The sequence below is a fragment of the Anopheles nili genome, chromosome 2 (assembly GCF_943737925.1).
Source record: "Anopheles nili chromosome 2, idAnoNiliSN_F5_01, whole genome shotgun sequence".
Classification (NCBI taxonomy): domain Eukaryota; kingdom Metazoa; phylum Arthropoda; class Insecta; order Diptera; family Culicidae; genus Anopheles; species Anopheles nili.
The window spans coordinates 66,360,748-66,380,739 of NC_071291.1; the positions used below are offsets into that span (position 1 = coordinate 66,360,748).

The 19,992-nt window shown below is 46.6% G+C and overlaps 1 protein-coding gene across 1 annotated transcript; it reads right to left on the minus strand.

The window, feature by feature from the left end:
- Positions 1-13,016: 13,016 nt before the first annotated feature.
- Positions 13,017-16,814, minus strand: LOC128728592 (amyloid protein-binding protein 2-like). The gene is made up of 2 exons (XM_053822223.1): positions 15,498-16,814; positions 13,017-13,061 (listed from the first exon to the last, which is right to left on the minus strand). The coding sequence occupies exons 1-2, from the start codon at positions 16,812-16,814 to the stop codon at positions 13,017-13,019; spliced, it is 1,362 nt and encodes a 453-aa protein (XP_053678198.1).
- Positions 16,815-19,992: the final 3,178 nt, after the last annotated feature.

Consider the following 19,992-nt stretch of genomic DNA (forward strand, 5'->3'; position numbering starts at 1 on the left):
GCTAAACAGCGCCGCCATTGTCGGATGGATGTTGCCAAAAACAACCGTCCAGCTCGTATCCTGCAGCCCTTGGGCGCACCTGGCCCCGATCGTGGGAGGAAAAACACGCTGCGATGGGCAAAAAATTACATGCCCACATGTCAGGGCTCATTAGGCCTATTTCCAGTGTGCCTAATTCTGACGGGGCTTTTTCGGAGCAGACCCGACGTTGTTTATTGCAACCGCGTGGGGAGCTGAACGAGAGCTGAAACTGGACTGTGGAGACTGGCTTTCTTTGGCCTCGTAGCTGCCCGATGGCCAATCGAATTAAGGCAGGTAATAGAATTGAAACCGATCAACCAGCTGCCGGCCGGGTTGCGGCTAATGTGTCCAGTTCTATTTCCAGGGCGCGGGAGCTTTTTTGTTCATAGGACGAATTTTTGTTTTCATCTGCTGCTTCTCACATCGAGCGGCCAGCCGAGCCAAAGCTAGGAACGAATGAATGAAGATGGCAATCGGCATCGAGAACGAACCGATATTAATCTACATTAGACGGTGGTTGGGCGCTGGAAATGTGGTATCCGGAACCGATCTATCGCAGATTTCTGGTATAATTAACATCCATTTTCGCATCGCGCCGTTTCACGGAGCTCAAAGCACAACCACACCGGGCGCAATCAATCAATCAATTAATCAAACAATCAATCAATCAATCCAGAGTGAGAGAGGGACCACTTTTTCTGCTCTTCAGCAAAGGTAGGGGAAAAATTTAATCGGATAAAATGACGATTGAGCGGAATCGGATTTTTCTTGCCGCGAGGTGGAATTAGAAAACTACCTGCTGAATAATGTAAGGCGATCTGGGGGCGATAACATCTAAATTCAGTCGTTCTTTTTTTTTCCCCCCCCGGGACCGCAGTAAAGCGTCCTGATTTAAGCTCCACTTCCGTGGACATGCTACGTTCCTTTCAATGTATAAAAAATGACCGTTCCAGGATACTTTCGCTCACCACGGGAGATAAGCTTCGGATTCGAAACCCTTTGCGCTTTCTCTACTTGCTATGCATCCCGCAATATCAAGCGGCTTAAGGAAAAGGGTTTATTTTTTACTTTGATGGATTTTTTTTTGGTCAATGGCTGTGAAAAAAAAACCACACCTCTAAGGTTGGGGTTAGAAGGGCATGCACGTAGCATAAACCATCCCTTACTTATACTCATGAATGGCTGGATCTTCATAAAACCTATAAAATATGGACTCACTTTCCTCTTCCTTCTGGACCTCTGGAAACCCACTCCAACAGGTTCGTTGTTGTGGCTGGGTCACTTCCGGCACCGGATATTATGATGACACCACTGCCGCTCCGAGCTGCTGCTTGTCATTACCTTCTGGCGCAGGAATCGTAAAACGTGTTTCAATTGCATTGGCGGTAGTCAGCACACCAAACACACACAAAAGGTGCCCCAAAAGAGGGGCCTCGGGATTGGGATTTTATCGCGATCAGGTACCTACACCGCTTTTGGGCACGGCACGTAGAGAACCTGCGAAAGTGGGATGCGCTGTGAATGTGATTTCCGTGCGGAAAGCTCCATTACCTCGCATGATGTGCTTTCAATTGACCAGCTTTTTGTCTCTCTCTCTCTCTCTCTCTCTCTCTCTCTCGCTCTCTTTCTATATCTTTCTCGCTTCTCTCCACTGTTTAGCGCTGAAAATCCGCAACAGATTCAATGTACCTTTTCACTTGTCTCTGCTTTTGCGTCTTAGGGAAACAGACTTGCGTTTGCGATTCAATTTCTCTGAAAGCCTCTCTGCAGCGGATTGCATGCGTCAGCGTTCAGCTGAGGGCTGTTTTCATTTGCTCGAGCCAAGGGTGCAATTTTCAACGTCATGAATGCTGATTTTGTTTTCATTTCACTCGCCTTCCCGTTCACTGCATCTCGTTTGTTTCGCGTCGTTCTATGACGAATGCAGTGTGAACGTGCGAGTAATTCGTTATTCAGTCCAACAATTTTCGGCGTCACACACCACACCGGACCGGGAGGATTGATGGGCGTTATGAGACGCGCGCCGTCACCCCAACGACAAGACTCAATTTCACACCGAATAAAAGATTCATTCAAGGCGCGAGTCCCTGCCACTGAAGCCGAACGATACAGCAGCCCGACAGGAACATTGTTCGTCCTGAAGTCACTGGCCTGCCCGTCCGGCGTCCGGTGGTGGTTCCTTTTAAGATAATTGAATTCCGGTCCATTTAATTTCAGACAACGTTTTTGTGTGTGATTCCGAGGATCCTGGTAGCCTTCACGCACACACCCGAGCCACCATTTCGACGGGTTTTCTAGGGGTGGATTTTTCGCACGAAGATCCAAGCTGCATCTCGGTCCGATTTGGGTGGGGATTATGCCCACTTACCTACCTGAATGGTACGTCTGGCTGGTAAGGCAGGGTCGCTTTAGACCTGGCGTCGTGAATTTGTGTCCTCTCAATTTAATTAACTCTCAATCTGAAGGGTTTTGACTTTCTTCCTGCCCTGGGATTTACTTTCGGTCACCGAGCGCTGGTGATATCACATTTTCCGCGCAAGACACAAGGTTATCATAGGTTTGCATGGCGATTAATCTGGGTTTTGGTAAAGCTCTCTTTCATCTTCCATTTTCGTGCTACTTATTGGTTTTGTTTCATGCAACCTTCAGCTTCTGAAATCTTTCTGACCTTCCTACGCATTATTTCAGATGGCTAATTAGCGATATTACAGCATCATTTTGCTTGAAAAGATAAGAAAACCGGTAGCTGGAAAAAAAATATCTTCAATTATTTCCCAGAACAAAGCAGATAGGTCGAAGTATAGAAAGTCGGTATAGGCTCTTGTCTTCCAAACGAGCTGTGCTTGGCAAGTCAAATCGAGCGGAATAAATTCCCAGATCGACGCGAGTGGCAAAAAAAGCATTACCAATTCAAGGCCAAAATTGGAAGCACTTCGTTCTCCCGCTTCACGTTCTTCGAGCTGGTTCGAAGGGTTGTGCTCGACTAAAGTGGTCCGAAGAGCGTGTCACTTGACGGAGTTTGTTCGGCGCTCGTCTAAAGTGGTCCACTTGACGGCACGCCGATGGAAGCAGTGGAGAAAACGCTGTTGCAAGCAAATGGAAAGAACACCAAACAGATGAATGCCTTTGAAAAACTGTGGTGAAAAGATACATGCTTTACATGAACCGAGAGAAAAACTACGAATAGGTTGTTCGTTCAATCTATGCTTTTAATCAAGTCATATTTCCAGAATGTAATTGTTGAAGTTTATACTTAAGGGCATTATTCAATATTTCATAAAAAAAGAAAATGTAATGAAGATAGTTAGTCATAATTATTGAAATTGTATTTCATGTGCTACTAATGGAGGCGCCTGGTGTTTAGTTTAGTTTTTAGCTCTTTCGTTGATATGTGTAAACATGTGTTAAAAACATGGCCCGTAATGTCACTTTGTTTCAATAATTAAGAATGTATTAATCCTATTACTTCAAAGAAAGAAAAACATGAGTAAAACTTGAATATTCACTTCAACGGGGACTGATGGAGGCGCATGGTGTTTTTGAATACGTTCGATTTTTAAAATACATCAGCATTGCTTTTATAAATATTAATTTCTTTTTCACTTCATGTAAGTTATTTTAACATCTTCAGCTATTTTACACAACCTCAAAAACGTTTGAGATACATACAGTGTTTTTTTTTTTAAATTTTATCAACATGAGCTAAAAGGGTTTGATGGAGACGAAAGAAATAAATTCTTTTCAATAATTTGGGAGACTAAAGGCATATCAAACACAAATTCCAATTATACTATTTTATAACTATAATACATGAACCTATTTGTGTACTTATTTGTAAAAATTTACATATTTTAGTGGTTTCCCAGATCAATTTTTGACCTAACCGTATACCGACCGAAAAATAAGTGATTGACCAGCGAAGCGATCAAAATACGTTTGCTTCCTTCAACAGCCTCATCCAACTTAGCAACATCAATGACATGCATTTGCCCTCCTGCCACATTCGGCGAGCCATCACCATCCAAAAATCACATGCCATGTCACAAAAACCCGTACGTAGCAGCAGTAAAGCTCGAGCCCACACGGAGGCAATTTTATGGAGCCAAATATTTACACTTCATCGGGTTAACATCTCCTACCGATAGAAGGATAACGCAACCTTTTCCAATGGCATCAGTTACCCAGAGCGACGTTCCTTGGCATTGCCAGAGATTGCGTACATAAATATCCCGTCTATTACGGCTTGGGCCCCCATGTGTTGGCATGTTTTATTTTGCTCTTAAGGCAACCCGCGCGGAAAGCTCACCAGCCTGCTTTGCGCTATCTCTTCGATGGCTCCGTTTCATGGGACGCTTGAGTCAAGCGTTTGAATGAATCTCCCTCGTTGACGATGGAAACGGAGAAGTGCGTGGGCCGGGAACAGATAAACACCTTCCACGGTTTTAATACCTGAACGCACACCTTCCTCTACATGCGCTGTTTTAATCTTCTCCACCATTTTCAAAATATCTCAAGGTTGGTCGTATCTTCTTTTGTTTTTTTTTTTACAGTAAGCTTTTTTTTCTTTTTTTTTGCAAGCTCACAATACTGCTTGCTTAGCTCATCGGCACGCATCGACACGTCAGACAGCCTGACAGACACGAACACACCCGGTGGAGGCAATCGACCATTATTGACTCACCCGTGCGCCAAGGTCGTAAATATGGTGACGAGGACGACGACAACATTATGATAGCTCCGAGGTAATGATGATGTTTCGCAATAAACCAACCGCTCTCGAACGCCAGCTCGGCGACGAGTGCGTGCACGCGCGTTTTATGCTGCGCTGATGGATGATAGAATTGCGATTACCGGAAGGAATAATGATGCGGGAAATGGATTTTTTCTCGCACCGACCATCGCCCCGCTTGGTTGCAGTAAAATCTGGCGGTGTGAAACCTCACAAAACGAACGAATCCCCAAGCGTACCGCGGGGTAAACGAAACCGAACGTGCTATGAAAGGGAAGCCATCGGGAAAACGGCCCTGCGAGCGGAACGTGCCATTAGCCGTCACAGCGAAAATGGGACAAACGAGCCTCGGAGGAAATTTAAAATCCTATCATTGCGGAAGAAAATCCTTTCCGTCACTGACGACTGGGCCCACCGTGCTGGAATGGCGTTCGTTTTTCTTTCTCTCTTTCTGGGTTTTTTTTCCGTTCTGTTCTATTTGAGAGGCAATTAATGTCAAGCTCGATGACAAACGGTACCGTAACGGCGGCATCCCACCGTCCCGAACGAGTAAGAAGTGCTTCACGGTTAAAGTTCTACATCAACGTAGGGCCCGGTGAAATGAAGCGAAAATAAAAACATTGAAAACAGCGAGGCCCACGAAAGGTGAGGTGGTATAATGCCATTAAAAGAAAAACTTTTTTACATCCTCCATAAAAGCGCATCAAAACGTGCGGACACCAAAGAGAAAAGTCGTTAAAAATGAAGCAAAAGCACTAATAATGAAGTTCGAATAGGCCGTGTGATGATTAAAATATGACTGAAAGAGTTACCACTGCTGTTTCAGAGCGATTTAAATCGAATCGACCCAATGACCGTAGTGTTTACTAAAACGTTGTTTTAATTTTATTGAGCTTAACGCAGGTGTTTCAGGCACAGTTGATGATTGTAGAGTTATAGATTGTACGAAAATTGCCTAGTTTATTGTTGGTAGATTGTGAAACTTTTAACAACTTCATCCCAACAAAATAGTCGTGATGTGTATGATACAAAATATTTATAAATGGGTTTCTATTATGGTTTTTTCATTATGAAAGTATATTTAAATAAATTGAGATATTTTGGATCAACAGTTTTTTTTTTATTAAATTTTATTCACCGATTAAAAAAAACTAAATTGTTAAATTCAAATCTATGTTAACATTATGCTTGTTCACAGTATGAATATTCCAACTAAACTAAAGTAAGAACTTCATATAGGTAGAGCAACTTTTACACAGAACAAAAATAAGCATAAGCTCAGCATCAGTAATGACCCGAAATAATTCCACCCAAATGTAACGATTTCAATCAAATTTCGCCGCCGTGAATACACGTTCTCATGCTAGCTTACGTACACGCATGCCCAGGCAAACAAACGGATCATAAAAAAACGAAAATCATCCCGAAAAGTGGAGACGCAGCGGCAAGATAAATTTTCCAAACTTATTACACAAATTTTTATTACCATTTGCACCCGACCATACACCGAAAGGGCACCCACCGATACGTTCGCCGTCACGCCTGACATCGTACGGACGCATGTTGCTCCGTGACTGATAGCGTTTCGTGCGAGTGGCAGCAGCCACCGGTAGATCCTTGCGTCCACCGCAGGAAGCCACATACCACGGCAAAAAAGGATCGCACCGACCTTACGGCCTTCAAGACGCGGCCCAGCTCAGGCTACGTGCGCCAACGCAATCCAATAATTCCTGCCCTTTCGCCACCACGGTGGCTGCACCTGACGGCACGGATTCTATCGGGTCCAAAAAGAGAAGCAAAAGAAAAACGTTCTTCGTCTCTCCGACGATGCCACGTGTTCCGTTACTTTTCCGGCTCAAAGTGCCAGCTCGGGGTGATGAGTATGCCGTTCACTGACGCAGGTGAAACCGCTTGAAGGATGCTTCCGAGGATGTGAGCTCGAGAGGATGTGAAGAGATCGCCACGAAGATGGAGAAGCAACAACCGACACACACCTGTACGGACTCCCATGGCAAAATACTGAATGGAACTGGTCGCTCGGTGAGCAAATACCACCGCGTACGTGCACGCGAAGGATCAAGCTGCCGGCTTGTTGTGGATGGATGTGCTTTGATTGTACGCAGCCTGGCCGGATGGGTACTTCTTTTTTACATGACTTACTTTCTGCTACCGGGCGGCTTTCAACCACCGTGAAAGCGCACCGCTTCCGTGTGCCAACGATTTGTTAAATACGAATAGTATGAACCTGCAACCTCCATTGCAACCTCGAGCTCAAGCGTTGCAGGTGGAAAAGTGTGCGTGAGTTCGAAAATAGATGCCTGGAATTCGACCTCATCACCCGGGGCTGCTGCGAGAAGCGAAGGAGCATTAATCCTAATGCAACACCGTGAGGTGATTGGAAACAAATTCCTCAACACCATGATGTGCTGCGAGCTGCTTGAGCGATTGAGCACACACGAACGGAAGATCCTTCTGCAGGACCATTCATGCAAGGTCGATCGATTCAAGCTTGCTCGCTGGACTGTTGTGCGTTTATGTTGCCTTTATGTATACATGTTTTTTTCTTCTTCTACTTTCTCCATCGACCGACATAATTTCATTAGCGCTTCGTTTTTTTTTGTAGTTTGCTTGCCTAGCCTCCGTTCTTTCGGTGGCCGTATTTACACATAGCCGGTTGCCTAAAAACGGCCTCTAAACCAGCGCGAATCTGGAAGGCCGCTTCTCGTTATCGCTTCGCGATCTCCATAATCAATTACCGGCGACTCGGCTTCGGAAAAATGAGACGGTAGGAGGAAGAAAAAAAAATGAAGTAGAAGTAAAAAAAGTAGACCGAAACCCCCAAGCCGACTTCGGACGCTTTGGTAAGCGCCCACACGCGCGCGCGCGCCCGCCTGTTCCGAGATGGTGCTTCATTTTTATTTTACTCCCGCTTTGCCTTTCAAATTGCAAACGGCCACTCGTTTAGCGCCATCGTTAGCACCCGGCTTAGGGCTCTCGAGGAATTGAATGACAAGGGTGAGGAGAAATAAGATGGCACGAGCGAAATAGGATGGCAGGATGGCAGGTTGGTGAGGAATGCCAGAAGGGACGTGGTTGTTGCCGGTGTTGCGTCACGCCCTTGAATGGCGTTGATGTAGCCAAAAGGACCAGGTCCGGGCTTGGGCAGAGGAATTATGAAAAGAGTGCTACGTAAATGGTTGGTCCTTCGAGTCAGAACGGTCGATGCTAGGAGCAAGTTTAAAGCATATTCTTTTGTGTATTTTTCTGAAGCGCGATGGATTTATGTTTTGCAAAGCAACATAAAGTGAAGGAATGACATACAATGCAGGCAAACTTTCATCTCAATGCCGGTGAGCATTAGCAAAGGAAAAGGTGGAAAGGACACAAAATGCTACAATGTTTACTGTTCGTCGTATGTTAAACGAACATTGCCAGAATATAGCCCCAGCTAAATTTGTTCACTTATTCTTCATTGTTCACTGTAGCAAGGGTTTGGATATTAGTTCCAAAACTCATTAGACACTCGTTGAGTTGAATATGAACAAGAAACGTCAATTCTCAGCATCACACACAGCTTCAATTTCCGGTTTACTAAACTATTTGCACGGCTTTTCCGAATCAAACCCGCACCGATTGGCTTGCACGGAGCTTTATTTAGCAATTACTTTGCCGGCGTTACCCAACCACTGCCGGAAGCTACCCGACTTCATCCATTTCCATCACAAACTGGGATGCGTCGTGCGATGTTTTTGAATGTGGAAACTTTCTCTCGTCTCCTTCCCGAGCTAAAGCTTGAGGGTTGTCTGACACAAGTTCCCACGCCGGCGACTCGCACGTGGCATTCTACACAGCATGCTTCACGATCAGCACATTCGACCGCACATCCTGCGAGCTCGATGAGGTTCCATTTTCTATCAATTTTAACCGCCAACGACCGCGAGGTGACTTGCAGACCGCATCAAACGACGCCCCACCGTTGACAGGGTAATTGAAGTGCGCTTCAATGGAATCCTGTCAAAGGACTAGACTCGCGCGCGTCGTTGCGTACCACGCGGGTGGCCTTTACCTTTTTGGTGCTCACTACAAAGCCATTGTCGGCGATGGATCGTTCGCTAGGGCGCGCGTTTAATTGCCCCAAACGGTGGGACGTGCTCGGCATTAATAGACGAACGAAGGCCACGTTCGCTTGCCCAACTAGCACGCAATGATGGATGTATCCAAAATCGAAACGAAATCTGTTAACGAAAACTTTCTCACACCAAGCGCGTTCGAGAAGTTTTCCCTGCTGCTAATTTCCACCGGCTTAATTGAGTGTAATGAGTTGCTTCAGCAATAAATGGTGTGTTTATCTTCTCAATTAAAGCGAAAGCGTGGCCGATCAAATGACCGATGGCGCTTCATCGATACAACGTGAGTCGGTGACTATGGATTTATTGTTGATTGGTTTGCTGGAATGTTTCACTGGCTCTCTGATACAGCAAAAGAGCTTTAAGCTAAACCTGGAGCAATGATTTCTTTTCCACGAACGCGTGTATTGTAAACGAAACTATGTTCACTTCAAGTTTCAATTGGGTTGTACAAACCACCAAAGTTTGAATAAAAGTACGGCACAAAAGAGGTTGTAAACCTTTCCGAACCACATCCAACCACTTCTTCGAAACCATGACACAATGCTCGAACAATATCACACTGCAAAAGGAGCCAAAGTTTTTCATTAGTCTACGAATGTGTCAAATGTGCAACCAGCAGGGGCAACTGTTGCCACAGAGCAAAAAGAGCTACCGACGCTTTCAAGTATCCAAAGCTTAATCACCCGTTGCAAAACCACTGGACCATTGTTTCGAAGTCATTCCGCAAAGTGATTACGGGCGTGATTTAGCACTCAATAATAAACTAAGAAAGAAGGGCGAGAATGAAAAAAGAAACAATTAAAGGACGCTTTATAACGGTATACATTTCCAGCCAAGTGTTTGGATTGGATCAACATACTATCATCGTTGATTTTATGAAATGAATTAAATTTTTAAAAATCTATATGAGAATTTAAATTTACGTAAATTGAGCAGTCAAAGCATATTGAAAAATATGGAGCAAATGTGATTAATGTGATCAACGGATGAGCCGTAAAATGAATCGCACATTAAATGATGATTCTTGAGTAATCCTATGTGGAATTTTGATACAATAAAATATTACACGAACAAAAAAAAACGGCAGGTACAAGCCACAGCCTTTTTCAACGGAACAGCACCATTGTATGGTTTTTCTACCGCAGGGCTACTTATCGCGGTTTATTTCCACATCAGGTGCTAGAAGCCTTATCAACTTAGGACGAAAAAGCGCATACACTTTTGCAGCCAACAAGCAACGTTCCGTCGAATGGGGCTTAATGTTCTCTAATAGAACGCGGGAACATAACACTAACGAAGATTAATGTAATCCCACGGTGTGGGGAACGTTTTCATCTCTATCAACATCCCCGATGCCACGGGCCACGATTGCAATCACACAAATGAACTGAAAAGACCAACCTTTACATGCACCCGCATGCCGCGGGAGAAAGGATTTTAGATGAAAAACGAGCATTCAATTTGCTTTTTCACCGGGGGCAGCTCACTGCCACGACCATTTTCCCAATCACAACTCCCGTGTGAGTGCACTTTTGCTTTACGACGGCTATCCCGCGGGCATAAATTTACTCGCGCAGCATAAGCCAACATGTTTCGAGCCCTTCGGCAGGATGCTGGCACGTTTCAATTGCATTTATCCACGGACTCAATCATGCGTTGAACGCATGAGCTGCAACGGGCATAAGTTTGCACAAAATCGCACTCGGAACGGTGGTAAATATTTGATCGCGCTTCGAACGAGCAAAGATGAAACATTTACTTCAACAACGAGGCCAATGATATAGTTGTAATTCATTCCAGCATGGGTTTTCGCTTTTTCGTTGCGTTCAAGCCATCGGCCAAAAATGTATACATTCGGAAGGTAAACGGTAAATTGAGTTTGCCTTTCATCGATTGATCAGAAGCGTGTTGTTTGGGAGCTTTTCGAGAGCTTTTTTAAACTGACAGTAACAAGCATAAGATACTTTATAAATACCAGCTGATGAGTAAATAAATGACAAAGGATGAAGAAAATAATATGAATTGTTTTCTACAGCTGGTGATTTTGGCTTCAAGAATTTCTCAAAATTCAAAAAGGCTTTCTTTTTTATTTTGCCACTGCTACAAGCTCTCTGCAACGCCATTTTGAGAATTTTCTTGCTTTTCATCGTCAAAAGTCTACCATTTCCCCCAAATGCAACGATTCATTTGCATAATATCTAGCGTAATGAAACGCACCGAACAAGCACACCGGTTTGCGGAATTAAGCACGCAAAATGTAACAAAGTTCAGCTCGCTGCACAATGCTAGCCAAAAATAATTCACATTCCTTGCCCACGGTCGCAAGTTTGCAAACGTCAGCGGGCACAAAAAACGAACTCAACCGGACAAAATGCGCCCGCGAGCGTGCAAAGCTGCAATGTTGCAGAAAAAAAAACCCACCCCCCAAAGATATGTTCGACCCTCGTGTTTGGCGCACATTAGCGCATTTTTATTGCCCCGCTGAGTCCGTCTGGTGCTGCGTCAGGGCGTCTCATGGTCTCACGGAACACGCTTTCCAACCCATCGAAGGTGTGTTCTATTTTCTTTTGTTTAATTTCCCCCCACGGGTGAGTAAAGGGCAAAAGCTCCAGCTGAAAGCAGACAACATCAGCAACATCTTCGGAGAATGTAAACCCGTTAACATGCACCGTCAGCGAAACTCGTGCTTTCGACGCAACTCGAGGCGGATAGCTTCGGTTAACCAAACCACCGCAAGCTCTTTCGAAAGGGTACCGGTCGCTCCGGTTTGCCTTTTCCACGGTTCCTGGCACCTTACCGGGAGCCAAAAAGCTCGTCTCAGCTCGCACACACGGTGAAGCAAAAACCTCCAACAATCACTTTTCGAGCATCCTGCAGCGGGCACGAGCACCGGAACAACTCGTACACTTGACACGCAATTAGCGGGCAGCGCTTAAGCAGCGCTCTCGGGCATGCAATCAGGTTGATTCCGGTTTCCGCTTCACATCATCGGATTCGCGAAAAAGGGGTGGCTCACGTTGGTGGATGAGTCCAAACGCCCCCCAAAACACGAAAGGTCAAAAGGGAAGCTCCGTGTGTATGTGTGTGCAAGGGACAAATTTATCGCGCATCTTGAAGGTGCTTACGTCAACACCCGCGGTGCGGCCAAAGGGTCGAAGATTTGATCAAACCCACCACGAAACAACCTCGAGAAGCAAAACATGGCGAACGTGAGCTCCTGCGTGCTCACACAAACACACGGCAAGATAATGGGTTGTGTAACCCCGTAGCCCACAATTATCAACGCTCTTCGCATCACCCACATACACACCGCTGCTAGGGGTTCCGGAAGTTCCGGCACCCACAAACGGACACGTCCCGGTTACACGAGCCCCGTGCATGATGAACTCTCGCCCGTAGGTGCTCGTCTTGGAAGCATCCTTTAATTGGATGTCGGTGCACGACCGGTGCCAAGACCCGGGTGGTCGCATTCTTTCCCCGACGATACGGCACCGGAGATAACCGTGGAGCAGGAAAGGTGGGACCTCCGATCTTCTCATTGCCACGATGTCACGATCCAATCGCACCGTGTTACGGTATTTTCCCCATTTCCGCACGTCAACAGTGTGCAACCGGCGGCTGGGAAGTCGAGATGATACGCGAGACTCGAGACACAAAACTCTCGACTCGAAGGTGTGGAAGCACCCGGAAGTCGTTGAGTCGTTGAGAAGCGACTGCAAGCGACACCGACACAGGGTTGTGTCCTCTGGGGTGACATGAAATGAACCGCAACCGGGAGGAAAATGCACACGAAAGGAAAGCCAGTGCCCTTGGTTTGTTTGCACCGAGCGGCCACCATTTGGCGAACCGAACATTCTCCCGAGCAAAGGGTGTTTGGAATCGAATTAAGATAAAGACGTGCATTGATTTTTTGTTAAACTGAAAAACTTCCCAACAGGCGACTTGTGATTCGATCCAGATTGTAATGCAAATCGGGAAAAGCAGCTCCGGAAGGACTTACCGGACCGCATTATTGATCGAAGCCGGTTCGCACCACTGCAAACGTAGGCGAAGAAACGAGGCCTAGAATGCGTCAATGCACACGTGTCCACAGCTGGCCGGATTGCTTATCAATTTATCAATCAGCTCGGTTGGGCTTACCAGGCCTTTGGGACCTGCTGGACCGATCGGATGGAGCTAATCTTTGTGGCGATTCACACGTGACAACCTTGATTGATTAACGGCACCATAAAGCTCTGTGATGCAGGTGGTATATTAGCTGTAGCGATTATTCTGTCTTTGAATTATGAACAATGACCAATTTGCTGCATGAGTTGTTCTAGCAGGTAGAGTTTAACATGGAAAAAAAAGAAATTAATTTTAAATATTGTGAAAAATTTAATGTGGATTGCAATGAGATATCATTTCTTAGTAAAAATTTTTGTATATTTTTGGTCTAAAATAACTCACACATTGCATTATAAATGAATTTTAATGTTTAAATGAATCGGAGAAATAATTGTAAAACAAAATTAAACCCACTCATTTTGCATTCATTTATTGATATTCCCTTTAAGGTTAAGCCTCTTTAAGCTCTCTTTAGGCTCTTATTCTGCGTATGCTTTCCATAGGTTCGTAAGCCTTCACACACCTGACACCTACATGTGATTGATGTCACCAACTTTATTATAACTTTGCCTTTGTTTCACCTTCAAGGCGATACTTTCGTGAAGCATTTTACTTTCCACGCACCAAACATCCGTGGCATGAGCTGCTTTAACGCTCCGCTAAGAAAGTACCAGCATCTCTCGTACCCACACGCACAACGACGACCACACCAAGGCAAAGGCATTGCCGTTGTGAAAAAACAAAGAAGAAAAGTGAACCAAAAACGGTGACATAACCGTGTACGGGGAAGGAAAATGATTGGCACAAAAAAAAGCTGAAGGTTCGCAGCAGAAGAATCGCAATCCCAACAGTGTCAGGTGCAAAGTTTATCCACCCTGCTTCGTGTGTCTTCTGTTGCTTCTCATCAGGCTCCTCCGACAGGTCGTGTTATTAAGTATAATTTGATTTATTTTCATTACCACACGCGTCAATCATGTACTCACCTTGAGAAAGAAAAGGAAGAGAACAGAGGAAGAAAAAACCAGCCCGTCAACAAGTGCCGTGAGTGGGTTAGTCCTAAAGTTAGGCCCCGTGAGCTTTGTGTGGAAAACTTCCATCGCTTCGTTTGAAGCGTTAAAGCACTCGCGAGCCATTTCCGGCTTCCACACATAGGCCTGCCATGTGGCTTATTTAGGTTGCGCTTTCCGTTCCCGGTGCTGGCTCAAAGCGGCATGTGGGCGTGCGTTATGGGAAAAAAATCCAAAATCACCCACACCAACGTGGGTTAATCGTAGCGTTGTGTTTTGTTTTTTTTTTTCGCTCGGAATTCCTCCACCCGACTTTGAGGTAAACTCGACCGTACAACCGTGAAGTGCGGCAGCACTAAGGCAACACATCAAATTAATAGAAACGGCGCATTGCTTGCTCTTTCATTTCCGGGCCGCGCTCATTTCGAGTGCTCAGTCCATTCCCGAGCCCAACCCGCAGGGAACGGTCCTGCTTTCGAGCGGCTTTCCCATCTGGCAGCCCCGAGCGCATCTGACACACCCCTGGGTGGCTGTATCTCACTCTCTGGAGGTGAGATTGCGCGCTGGCACACGTCCAAGCGCGCCCAGGGTTGCTGTTTATTCGGCAAAACGGCATCCCGAATGCTCACATTTGCACGCTACACCCACATGGTGCAGCCTGCTGGATGGAATGCAGCGAAACGGAATAAGCGGATAAGCCTTTGGTTGAAAACGCGAAATAAGTGGCGGCGAAGCACGCGCGAAAAACCGCCTTCGGTTGGTTCCGTTCCGAAAGCTTCGCTGCGGTTGCGTGGGGAGCGCAACACCGGCTGGGTGTTTAAGTAATTAAAAGAGGAAATCTCGGAACCCGTGCCGAGCCGAGCGCGCTGTGAGGGTGCGAAGAGTGGTGATTTATAAACGGCTCTTCAATGTGATCCCGTATCGTGGGCACTTTATATTTAAAACACCGCTTACGGGTCGGGTCGAATAATAAATGTTGCTCCTGAATATGCATCTTGTACGGGTGGTGGGCTTTTCTATCCATCCAGCAGCCAGCCGGGGCTTGTCGTTATCTCCGTATTCTGAGGTTTTCACAAAACTGCCTCATTGTTTCTTTTTTTTTCATTACAATTCGTGTGATTGATACATTGTTGAGATCCGAACTTACAAAAAGAGCAAACGAAAGGCCACTCATACGAATCGAAATAAAAAGAAACCCTTTTAAATTTAATTGTTTTTACATTTTTACAAGAAATCTTCCTTGTCTACGAGTTCGTGAATCACGATTACAAGCATAACAAAATTTCCACAATCTCCAAGATGAAAAGCGGTTTTTTGTATGCGGTTTTTGTAACTATTAATGTTTTGAATCAATCATATTTTTGTAGCGTTTCGAAACAAAAGCACCGATAAATACTGCGCAAGGATCATTACAACAAGAGTACCGGGAGTTAAAAATGACTTTATTTACAATTTATTTTCCCTTTGCGCCCCGTTTCTTCCCAAATAGAAATCCTTCCGAACATCTTCGACAGAAAGTGGCTCATAAACCTCCCTGTAGTTGAACGTCGGCGTGTCGGTTGTGTCGCCATTAGTGTAGAACTTCAGCATATCAATCGTGACGCGTAATCGACGCACCTGCACGAACAGTCGATGATACTTCGGAAGGATGCGATTATAGTTCCCGATGGCCTGCTCTACGTGCTGCAACGCTCGATCTCGCCGACCAGTGACGTACGCCTGCAAGCACAATCCGTACGCTAGATCACCCTGCGCAAGTGACAGAAGAAGATTCCGCGATCCGTACAGCTGCATGTAGATGTGTTGAGCCTCCGCGTACACGTCCACGCTTTCGCCAACTTGGCTACGCGCAAGCAGAAACATCGCCAGCTCCTCGAGTGTCTCAGCGTATGGGGCACTAGTCCTTCCGAAGTCTCGCATAGCTCGTGCAATGGCTTGCTCGAGCAACACCTCAGCGGATTCGAACAAACGCTGACCAACGGAAGCCCTCGCAAGAAGCCGATACACGTCCACCACTAGCCGGCTGGGTGATCGTTCACCGAGCCAACTTAACGCGTGTTCACCACACTCGAAGCTTTCGCGAAAGCTCCGACTCTCAAAGTGGAACAACGCGAACGAATGCCACACACTGGCGAACAGATCGTGCAGCCTTCCGGTTTCAGTCTCAGGCAGGAGCAGAATCCACCGTTTTACCTTCTCCATACGCTGGTACGTCTTGCTGGCATCCTTGAGCTTTCCGGTGAGAGTTTGCGCACGCAAAAGCTGCCGCAGGACGGCAAGCTCATCCGGAGAGCCGAGACGTGTTTGGTGCCGCGTGATCAACAGAATCGCGATCGCTTCCACAGTCCACCCAGTCTGCGTTAGGAACGTACCAATGCGCAATCCGCACCGATAATCGAGCCGCTTGTGGTCATCGGTGTGCGGCTTCGTATCAACCAAACGACGATACCGCGTGCAAAGCTCAGCTGGAAGCGACTCCTTGGCGCTTTGTAGCCACTGCACACAACGCACCAGCGGCGTGAGGGCACTCGATCGATACCGAATGAGATCACTGAACAGCAACGGATCGGAAAGGATATGAAGCTGGGCCTCGATTAAGCTCGGACAATCGCACATCTCACACAGCACGTCCAAGCGCACGGTTACCGGCAACTGTCCGATAGCCACACGGTACCCATTACACCGCGGATTGTCGGAAAAGCTTCGCACAAAAGCTTCCACCGCCAATCGATACAGAGACGGTGCGGTGAACGTTTTTGGCGGCGTACTCCGTCCTAGGTGAACGTCGGAGAGTGGCCAAAATTTGGCCACATGGTGCATGACAGCCAGCTTTAGTCGTAGAGCAAAGTTACCTCCTGATTGGCGAGGTCGCGAGTGATCGCCAAACACCTTCAAACGGCTTCGAAAGCCGCTTGCACCTGAGTGTAAAACCGTCCACTCCTGGCACCAGCAACGGCTGAAGAAGAACTAATTTACGAGGACCCGAAAGAGGATCGCAACAGGGTACGGGAGACGAAACTCGCTGGATGGAACGAGCAATAATAAACCCGAAACACGAACGGGGTTTTGTTGGTGGAAAGTTTTACGGTATGCATTAAAAATACATCACCCACTGTGAGGGCGTTTTGGGTTGGCAAACCAACAAGGGGTTTCCGGGGTTTTGTAATAACAAAAAGCGGCCAGGTTGGTTGTAGGCCATACCGAAGGTCACTTGAAAATTGTTAAACAAATGCCACGCTGCTTGCAGTGGCACCTGCGAGTGGCCTTGCGAGAAGCAAAAGCCTTTTTGAATGCAAAAGGTAAACGAATGCTGTGCCAATTCTCGGAGCAATTTTTTATGGCTTTTCAAGCTTTTAAATGTAATTATGAAAGAATAACAAATGCCCGTTCTCGGGATGCTGGGATATTCAATCTATGTCCTGTGTGAATGTGTGTTTAAACGTGGTTGGGTGTGTGTCAACCAACTAATAAACTAATACACCGTAAACCAACCCGTGAACCTCATTAAATCCTCATATGCCATTGGCCGAACATCGGTTGGTTTAGAGTCCTTCCAGCACCTCCTAAAGAGGGTTTCAAAGTACGCCCAACACCTTCATGTTCATGTTCTCGGGTTGCGAACAAGCTCCTGATTACAGGTTCCAAAATACACAAGCATCCGTTCGGGTGATCACCCAACGGCAAACAGGTAACCACACCAGAGGGTACCAATTCCGTAAGGACGACCCGAGCGAACGGGAGGATGGAATTATCTTAAGACAGGTAGCAGCTGTCTCGGTAAGCGAAAGAAAAAAGGGATCGCTGCATCGTGGAAGGGTTCTGTGCTCGCATCCCTCGAGGGCGAACGCAGGGAAAAAGATTAATTAGCAGATAATCGGAGTGAATCCTGGCTGCGAACAGCGAAACGAATCGATCATCCCGACACAACGAAGGGGTTGTACGGTGGAACGGGACCGATCCCAAGGTTGACGCACCATAGCCGGGAGCTATTGCTGGGTAGTAAATGGCGTCGTGTTTCTTTTGGGGTCCTCCCACCGGTAGGTAGAGGTCTGGGACCTAATTAACCGGCCTGATTGGACGGGAAACGTACAGCGATCGGGAAGCCCGCAGCTATGAAGCCAATATTTTTCCCGAGCGCATGTAAATGCGGTGTATCACGAGCAGCAAAGCCGTAGAAAGGGATAGCGAAGGAGATCCTTGGTTCGGGATTAATCTCCACTAACGAGTGAAACGAAATTTCCTTTCACCTTGGGTGGTTTTTCACGCTCCGATTACGACACCACGGTACGGTTTTGTCAAATGCACCAACCTGGCCCGTTCGACAATACGTTCACTCTGCCAACTAATCTTTAAACGATGCCGGATCAAAGCAACACCCTCGGCTTGGTGACGAAGACAGCCCACGGTTTGCGGAGTAGTTCCGAGTAGTTTCGTTGAGGCTCATCTAAAAATAAGTCCTTCCCAGCTAGTCATGCCAGCTAGACAGACAGCACGAGTTCCGGGAACATCAAAGCTGGGCCATGAGCAAAACAAACGAACGGAACATTCTGGGTTTGAGCGAAGCGAAGCATAAAAGTTTGCGCTCCCTTTCGAGGCTGACAGAATGAAAAGGACTTCAACCATCGCACGGGTGCGCGTGTTCGATCCAAAGCAGGACACTGAAACCGCCCAAGTAATCTCGGTAGGATATCCGCTTCGGTCGTTATCGAGGCGAGTTTATCGAACGGTGATTCGGTGCTGCAAGAATCCATGTACCTTGCCAGCTAGCAGCTATTGTTTTAAGCTTACATCGGCTGATGTGTACGTAAGGCTTCGGTGAAGGTGATGTGATTTTTTGTTGTTGTTGTGCTGCTACTACTCTCGCTTCACGCCCTCTTAGATTCATATCCATTAACACGCGCTTCGCATGAAAATGACCAGCAGAGATCGGAGATTGTAAATCCCTCCGGTCCACACTCGGTGTAGGCTATTGTCTGGAAGTGTTGGAAAAAAAACACTCCCATCACCTTCCAGCAGCACTAGCTGGCCAGAGCATAGTAGCACTCTTTCAGCCGTGTCGTGACACATCTCTCCTTTTCACTCGTTTTCCATTGTTAGAGATCATTCGTAAGCGGATTTTGAGCGTGATGTAACAGTTTTTGTCAGCCTGCCAGACCGCGTACGCCGAAATGCATTTGGCAGGATGAGATTTCGTCCCGTCCCGTTGCGTCCTGGTGGCGTCAGTGGTGGTTTTTCCACGGCCTACATTCGCTGCCGGATTGACGATCGGAGAGCTGGAGGCTGGCGAGTGTTGCTTTTCCGAAAAACGAGCCCCCGGGGCCAGAACTTTGCCCGGCCCAATTTGTCGGATACAGCCGCGCCCGGTCGATTTGATTGATGCAAATAAGCGGATTGGCACACGGAATGGCTTCACGAGCGTGCGGAGTAGATCGTCCAGCGTTCAATGTCGAGCGCTCGTCGAGGCTCTGGCTTAAGGGCCATTCAGCTCGCACGACTGGGCGGAATCGATACGGTTGGCTGATGTGGTGCTTATGATTCATTTAGATTTAAAGCTTGAGCAGCAAAAAAACCGGCAGCAATCAGCGAGCAAAAAAAGGCCAATCCTTGAGAGGTTTAGCTCTCAAGTTATGTACAAGCTGGATAAAATAAAGTGTGACTTACTGAACATTTTAAAATGTAGGAAAACACAAGATAATTGAAAATATTCAAAAAGCTCAACGCGTTATGTACAGTACAGTATTTGTTTCTCGATTTTCCTCAAATTATCCCGCGGAAAACGCAACGGGTCAGCGCACAGATGGGGCTGCATAAACAGATGCCCCACAACCAACCGGCACACAAATCCACCCGTAGCAGGTGGTGGCACTTTTAACCCTAATGAACGGCCTCCAAAATGTAGCATTTGAATAATTCTGTCCCGTGGAAGAAAAAGTAAGCAACACCGCCAAAATAAATTACAAACTACCACCCGGCATACTTCCTGTGGACCAACCTTCGT